The sequence below is a fragment of the Haliotis rubra genome, unplaced genomic scaffold, assembly GCF_003918875.1.
Source record: "Haliotis rubra isolate DU_JTF1 unplaced genomic scaffold, ASM391887v1 Scf40, whole genome shotgun sequence".
Lineage (NCBI taxonomy): Eukaryota > Metazoa > Mollusca > Gastropoda > Lepetellida > Haliotidae > Haliotis > Haliotis rubra.
This window is the reverse complement of record NW_025767080.1, coordinates 3,354,725-3,363,307: the sequence shown is the minus strand read 5'-3', so window position 1 is coordinate 3,363,307 and position 8,583 is coordinate 3,354,725. Positions and strand designations below refer to the sequence as shown.

The 8,583-nt window shown below is 37.9% G+C and overlaps 1 protein-coding gene across 1 annotated transcript; it reads right to left on the bottom strand.

Moving 5' to 3' along the window:
- Nucleotides 1-6,203: 6,203 nt before the first annotated feature.
- On the bottom strand, nucleotides 6,204-8,373 carry LOC124287345. Its single transcript, XM_046723844.1, has 2 exons — nucleotides 7,696-8,373; nucleotides 6,204-7,365 (listed from the first exon to the last, which is right to left on the bottom strand). Exons 1-2 carry the CDS (start codon nucleotides 8,307-8,309, stop codon nucleotides 6,204-6,206), a joined length of 1,776 nt encoding a protein of 591 aa, XP_046579800.1. The 5' UTR covers nucleotides 8,310-8,373.
- Nucleotides 8,374-8,583: the final 210 nt, after the last annotated feature.

The window sequence follows — 8,583 nt, the reverse complement described above, 5'->3', positions numbered from 1 at the left end:
GGCGACGCATGTTTAACGTATCTGATGGACATCTCTCATTATGTGTTTATTTTTGAATATCACTTTAACACAACAGCAACATCTCAAACATTCAATGTCGGATATCACTTCAAAACAACAACATCAACTCAAACAACCATTAACATTGTAATAGAAACATTTAGTGTTCACAACTAAACGCCTGCGACACTGAGACAGATGATGCCTGTTAGGTATCTGATGGACATCTCTCATTGTTGGATATCACTTTAAAACAACAAAATCAACTCAAAATTCATTGTCGGATGGCACCTTAACACAATATTTACTCAAACAACCATTAACATTGTAATGCGACTGGACAATGTAACCATACATCACCATTATTTCACCAAAACATAAGACAAAGAGATCATCATCAGATACGTTAACAGTATTATGAGATACGTGGAATAGAGTTTCATTAACTTGTCAAGAGTTACATTAATCACCGTTTGATTTATGGAAAGGAGGCCAAAGCATATCCACAATAACACTCATTGATAAAAATAAATGTTTTATAAACATGATCTAACAAACAATTGATCTACCAAATTACACTAAATACGTTAACATACAGTAAGATACGTTAAACATTTTTGTTAGCGTTTGTCACAGAGAGGGGTCAGTCTATAAGGCTTTCTAAGGCACATTCAATGAACATACCATTATAAATGTATACGAACATAATTATTAAGGTGGTCAGATAGGAACAGTTTATATTTCCTAGAATACTCACTAGAGAACAGGCAATATCCCTTCCCAGTCAACACACACAATGGCGCCAAGTTCCAACCATGTGCTCAAACCGGAAACACACGTAAAATACACGAATACCCGAATAATTCTGAGTGGATGTTAATTTGTTGGAAAATTATTTCATCCATATTAACAACAAATATTGTTTTGAATACAACTGACTTTGTTATGTGTTGACAGACTTATACATATGCCACAAATGAAGAATGCACACTACCTGGCGTAGGTAAGAGAATAGAGCAGCTCTTATATGTGACTTAGGACGTGGAAACCAGAAAATGCCGAAATTGGACATTTTAAAGTCAGATAACTTCGAATTTGGGGTTTATTTGTGATTAAAGTAAAGTTGTTTCAGCTCAGACCAAACCCAGGTGTAGTATAACAGTTGAATTGCAACTGTTAATCTTGGGATATTTACAATATCGTCATTGGAAAGACAAAAACTAAAATCGCCCCACTTAGTGGAGAATGGGTGTAATCGATAAATTTTGATTACGTAATGTAATTAAGAGGTTAAAATTACATTTGGTCGAATGACTACATAACTATGATCGTTTGTGGCTGCACCAAGGAGGTTGAAGTAGTGTAAAATAACTGTCCACCTGAAAGGGTACGTAAGATCACATCATACAAAGTATGCTTCTCGTTGCCAGGGTTTTGATTGCAGAATTCTTGTTATTATTAGTTTGGATAAATTTGATGATAATCGCCAAAAATTGCTAGAGGGATGATGTAAATCCTACTGGGGTACATGCAGGTAGCTAAGGTACTGTAAGTCCCCATGGTCCCTAGTGTGGTGATCTCCCTTTAGCTGATGGCGATCTATAACCCATTTGATATTGTACTGCTACATATGATGATATATAATATAGTTCCATACTAGTTATATAACACTTTCTGTCAGGAACTTGTGAATGATCTCGTGCAGGTGCAAATATAAATGACATATTTCGGTGTCAATAATATTCCTTAATTCATTTCATAACTACAGCAGGGTAAAGTGATAGTTTACAACGAAAACAACATGTCTTTACTTCGCCATACTTGTAGATCGTGTGTTTTCAAAGTTAATTAAATATCAGTAGTTATTTGAAAGGATTAACATTTACATTTTGCCATTTTTCCTTTTAAATGTTCTAATCTGTAAAATTCATCGACATAAAAATGTTTCATTTATATTAGTTTGACAGTTGCTTGAAATTTTGTTCTTTTTCGCAATTACAAAATACCATTAAGTTCCAATACCAAATCTACCCGTGAAGGTCAGGGTTAGAATGAACCTTCAGTAACCCATGCTTGTCGTAAGAGGCGACTAACGGGATCGGGTGGTCAGGCTCGCTGGCTTGTAGACCTTTCCAATAAGTTCTTATCTCCCCTGCTTTATTATACCCCTTGAGAACTCTTTCGCAAGAAGAGATAGAACGGCGCTTGACGTTCACTTCCGGAGATGTTTTTTTGAAAATGAACGGAACGAACACGAAACAGCGACATTACTGCACCGTCTGCTCCAACTATGGAGGAAAGGAGATAGAAGGACGGGTAGTGACACTACATAGATTTCCAGCAAATGAATTATTGAAGAAAGCTTGGATTCGGCGGCTCAAATTGGTGAAAAAAAATTACAAACACAAGACCACCCAACGTCTTTGTTCTGAGCACTTCAGGGATGGACATTTCAGACGGAACTTCATACCATCCATTTTCGGGAGAAAGACGTTCAACACATACCAGGTAAAGTCAACATAAACATTACACACACGTTCTCAATTTTCGTGTTTTCGGACACTTGAGAAACATTCATTTCTCTATATTTTTTTGGTACACTTACAGAATACCGGATACCTACCAGCCATATTGTTTAGTGTGACGTCACCCTAAACCTAAACCTTACCCTAATCCTTAACCCTAACCCTTACCCTAACCCTAACCCTAACCCTAACCAAAAGTAAACTCGTGTGCTTTCAAAGATGGCGGAAGGTATCCGGTATTCTAACCCTAAACCTTACCCTAACCCTAACCCTAACCAAAAGTAAACTCGCGTTCTTTCAAAGATGGCGGAAGGTATCCGGTATTCTGTAATCTTACCATTTTTTTATATAATGTTTAGTGTCAACCTTCGGACAGAGAATATAACTACATGTATTTGGCAATGATCATGACTGATCTGAAAGGAGATTCATCACAATTTTCGGAAAGAGTTCCGCCCGTACCCCCCACCCCCATGAAAAACCAAATTACAAACTAACAGGCATACCTCACCCTAAATATAAATTCAGTGAACTAGAACAGGTATAAAAACAGTCAGTGAACTTATTTCAGTGTTGGAATAATACACCGTGGAAGGACTCCTGGAGCAAATATGTACTAGGTAAAAAAGTGGGGTACATGCGGAACACTTTCCCAATTTTTGGGCTAGTCATGGGAATGGACACCATTCGTAAGGATGTGTGGCTCAGTCATTGTGAACTTTTTATTTATGAAATTTTCAGTTTGAACACGGCTCTGATGAGAGTACCATACCAAGGGAGGCAGCCAAACCAACAGGTGACTGTGGAAACGGGAATGAGCATTCTGTGTCAGACCATCAGCAGATTAATTTGAAGTCCTCGGGATCAAGGGTGGAAGCTTCAGTCGTCATGCATGACTATTGTGGACAGATTGAAGATCATATCACAAGTCAGCTTGTAAACAAGTGTGAACAGACTGATTTTCATCCTGTAGGTATTGATGCATCCACTCAGACAGATATCTTGGATAGTTTCTATATGACTGTTTCAACACAAACATTGAATGATGCTATCGAAATTCCGATATCAAAGCCCAAAATGGTTAGTGTGGAAATTCAGTGTAACAAGCCTGTGCTAACATATGAAGATGTCTCCTGCAGTGAAAAATTCTCATTTTACACAGGAATCCCTAACCCAGGAGTGTTTAAAGCCTTATTTGATGAGATGGATGATGCCATAGAGCATACAACTAGAAGTAAGTATTCAAGTGAATCGGAATTAGGTCGTCCACGCACCTTAAGATTAGTGGATGAGTTTTTCTTAGTTCTCATGAGGCTTAGACTGGGACTATTACTGGAGGATTTGGCAGATAGATTTTGCATTTCAAAATCAACATGCAGTATCATTTTTGACAAGTGGATAGACTATTTAAGTATAAAACTGTCTTCTTTGACAGTATGGCCGTCAAAAACTGTCATTAAGAAAACAATGCCAAAGAAATTTAGAAAATACCCTGATACCCGAGTTATCATTGACTGTACAGAAATATTTACCGAAACACCACAGTCCCTGACAAATAGGACCCTCCTTTACTCCAATTATAAGTCGCATATGACTTACAAATCGTTGATTGGTATTAGTCCTGCTGGGGTAATAACGTTTGTATCTGACCTTTGGTGTGGCAGTACCAGTGATAAACAGATTACCAAATTGTGTGGTTTGCTACATCTGTGTGAACCTGGGGATTCCATAATGGCTGATAAAGGATTTCCCATTTCTGATCTGACTACTCCCTTAGGAGTGAAATTACACATCCCACCTTTTAAGACAAAAAAGGTTTTTACGAAGAGAAGTGGAAGAAACAAGACGCATTGCAAATTTAAGAATTTACGTTGAAATGGCAATTAAACGTGTGAAGAATTTCAGGATTGTACAGGGGGTCATTCCAATTACTTTGGCAAAGAAAGTCACAAAAATTTGGAAAGTGTGTGTTCACTTGGCAAACCTTCAGCCTCCACTTGTTGGCAAGAAGTAATAATACTGATAAATTTGCACTGTTGAGCTGTGTGCTTTGTATTTCCAAATCCAGCGCAAGGTAGTGTGGTCCTGTGTATATAACTGAGGTCACAAATCAGTTGAAGTTAATCAAGGTTAAGTGCAGAGTCCTTGGATGAATGATGGTGTTTGGAAGTTGAGTCCTGAGAGTTTCTATGACATTAGTCCTTCCCCACAAAGAAGCACCTGTGGCACATGTGGTCTCACCTTATGGAAGTGAGTTTGTTCAAAATTGCCTCTGTTAACCCAGCAAAAAATGGGTACCCGGTGGTGAGATAAGTCATGTGACTATTAACCTTCTAGCACCTCACAGGCAGCTTGGGTTATCTGGGGCAATGTAATAAGCAGATTCACATTACAGCGCCCAGTGAGCAACTAGTGAGATGGATACTAGGTGCTATGTAAATGAGTTATTATTATTATTATTATTAAGGTATATCACCCAAACTCAACCATCAGCTGTCTGATTCAGACCATAACATTGATGTTCAGAATATGTATTATTATACTGATATATTTGTGCTTTGGTATTTATGTAATATATCTAAGGACTTGATGTGGTCCAAAGGAATTCTAATTTAAACACTGGAATAATAGTTTGCATCTATAATCATGATTATGTAACTAGTCCGGTTCATGTTATTCTTACCAATGTCTCCTGGTTAAACTATTCAATCATACTATGTGATTCATGTATTGGTGCAAATAAAACTGACTTTTACATTTTTCAACAGCATTTCAGTTATCTCTGATTTGACATTTACGACAGGACACACCTGGTACTATGTGAAAATTGAGAGCTCTGGCTTATACCGATGAATTATGGGCTGCTTTTAGCATTGCACCCTTCCCTCACTTACTTACTGTATTAGGACAGAACTTTTCTGTTGTAAACATTTCATGCACCCATAGGTCTTGTGTGTGCCTTTCTGCTTTTATCAGGTCGGACTTCCATCTAATTAATAATAGTAATAATAGCTCAGTCAGTCACTGAGACACTTGAACATACATATATAACTCACTCACACACTGACCTAAGACACATTAAGCTTACTTAGGAAACAAGTTATTTCTTCATCACTTTCAGTGCCAGCATCTGGGAAACAGCATGTACACTGAAGTAACAACCCTTAATTGATTAGGCTTTCCAAGCCAGGGATTGAACAGTTGAATTCTACAACTGTCAATAACTAAAATTAACAGTTGGTAATAGAAATGAAACACAGACTCACTTATAACAGATACGTTTTAATGTCATAAAGCCCTTACTTCAACATTTGTAATGGTAATCATTTCACTGAGTGACATTGCAAGTAATGATATGAAGTATTTCACAAACAAAGACCTGGGGGAAAAGACAGGAAAATGTTTACATTATTATTGAAATGTGAAATAGCTTAAGAACTAAAATTCACATAAGTAGTAAAATTTACATAAAACCACTCAGTGAACGAAACTTTGAATAGTATGTGTTATCAATTCATACATTTTGTCAAGCTTGAATGAAAATGTTTGAAGTGAATAGTCACTATACATGTAGTTTTAAGGAAAGAATCTAAACCAACCACAGTACTCTGGTTTTAACATGATATAATGGACATACTATCACATAGTGTATGTGTACATTTAAAGTCGTTCATGTCCTTACACAGGATGCAAACGCTTTCCTCGTTTCACACGAGTTGTGAAAAGCTCTGGCAGAATGGCTTTAATATAAAAGTCATTGAGTAGAGAGAGGCAGCCCTCCCAGAATCTTGAATCAAAGTGTATTCTTTCCACATGACAATCCTTCAGAGTCCATATGAAAAAATCACACCAGTTCATTTGGGATAGAGCCATTTGTCCTTGTATTTGGTAATAGTATGTGTGGCCAACTTTCAATTTAATTTCTCCTTCCTTGAGCGAAGAACAGAATTGAGGATCTTCCGCTGCCTGGTGTACTGTGGAAAGCCGCCACTTGTAAGGACACTTAATTTCAAGAAGTCCAGTTTCATTTCCAATGTGAACAACACCATCAGGACTGGATCCAAGATGAGGAAAGTCCTGATGCACCATGAAACCACATGTAACAACCTTTGCATTCACATCATGTTTCTTCATCAGATTTGCATATTTTCTCCTTGCAGCCGACTCATGAGTACGTCCCCATCTCAGAGCATCATTATCAAATGGTGAATATGCAAAAATGGTCTTTACAGCATTATCAAGGCATGTAGATGTTTTCAGTTTACAGACAAGGCCAAAATTGGAAGAGGTTAATCGCCCTTCCCTTGCTGAGCTCCACATGTTATTGTTGGCTTGTCCACGTGTGTTCTTCTCAATTGTTACACAGTCTTCTTTTGAGATGGACAAGGCACTGAAATACTCTGAAAAATACCTGATACAATCTTCATTTTTCAAATCACAGGTGTCTGCATAGTTGAAATCAACTGAATGGAGGGGAGGTACTGATACATGGGATTCCTCAGTCATATTGACAACAGACTCTTGAGTCAGTAACCACCCTGCATGTGGAAAATGTTCACAGAGTTTTGGAGCAAATCTGTCCACATTTATGGGTTTAACCATCGATTTATCAGGAGCATTAGTAGCATCTTGCCTTATAGTTGTTGTCTTTTTATGTTCTATCCACTTGTGTTTTGTGAATGTCATATCTTGTGATTTAACAGGACTCAATTTACGTTTTCGTGGCTGGTTCCATTTGCATTCCTGTGAAGTAGATGCATGTAAGCCCTCAAGTTTCTTTTCTGAGATGTCAACCAAAGCATACAGGACAGCAGCGACATGGTTGCAAGATTCTCCTTCACTGAAACAGATAAATTGTTCACTGAATGTCAAATTGAAAATGTACAAAAAAAAAACCCCATAATTCCATATCAAATGAGGTAAAACAATACACTGTAGGCATACGCTTTACTTGGATACGGTCCCGCACACATAAATGGAACACATCTGTATTACATATGCCGACAACGAACGCTCAAACGTTATTTGGTTATACATTCAAAGTTGAATCAAGTCCAGAACATTCATCACAATCGTATATACACAAGTATAGTTTGTTTTCAGTAAATGGAATTCATACTTTAGATCTGCCAGATAATATGATTATCGGTAATTTATTAGATCTACTTACCCGGCAGTGCAGTTGCAACCAGCAGCATGTACCCGGCCTGTAACCTTTGACAAGGACACCCACACATCATAATCTGGTTTCTGTTTCATATTCTGAGTTGGTATGGAAGGAATCACTTTGGCATTGACATAACAATGAGAACAGTCCGCGGATATGTGGTGATATCGGACTGAATGAACGTGTCTATCTTCATAGTACACTTTAGCTTTCAACTGGCGTTTAGCGTTGTTTGGGTCAGTGTCTAGTGTCCGCTGCTTGCTCAAAACCAAATAATTATACAGATCACTTGAACTAAATGATGGCATAAGCTCAACACTGCTATCCCAGCCATTTTTCAAGCGTAGTGGGTCTGGTAAAAGTTCCCCGAGAGGTGACAGAAACTTCTCAAATCGTCTTTGTCTCACGCTGACCACGTCGTATGTATTGACATCTTCAATCGATCGTTTGCCAAGATCACGTACACCTTTGGCACGCAAAATTAAGTCAGACTTATTCCCTGAAACGTGTTCTCCGTGATTCCGTAAGTAGGTCTTAAGTTCACGCACATTCAGTTTATCAAAATTCAGATTCACGTCTTGAGTTTTCCCGCCTTGTTTCTCTGCTATCGACGCCATTTTGAACTGAAAACATCTCCGGAAGTGTCCTTGATAAAGGGAGATAACACATGGAAGGGGAGATAAGAACTTATTGGAAAGGAATGACTTCATTTGCACGGTAACTGCCCACATAAATACCAGTGCTCAAACTCACTTCTGAATATGTTTGTCTCAACAGTTAATTTTGATAATTACACTGCCATCACGTCGCGTGACGTAAGGGAATGTCCGCAATTTGCGTTCTATTAACTATGTATAATTATCGTCCATTTTCTCAGGCTGTCCATGTATA

Coding starts and splice junctions, on each gene's coding strand:
- LOC124287345 (XM_046723844.1), bottom strand. CDS start 8,309: ATGGCGTCGATAGCAGAGAAACAAGGCGGGAAAACTCAAGACGTGAAT. Junction 7,366..7,695: donor GGTTGCAACTGCACTGCCGG/GTAAGTAGATCT, acceptor TATCTGTTTCAG/TGAAGGAGAATCTTGCAACC.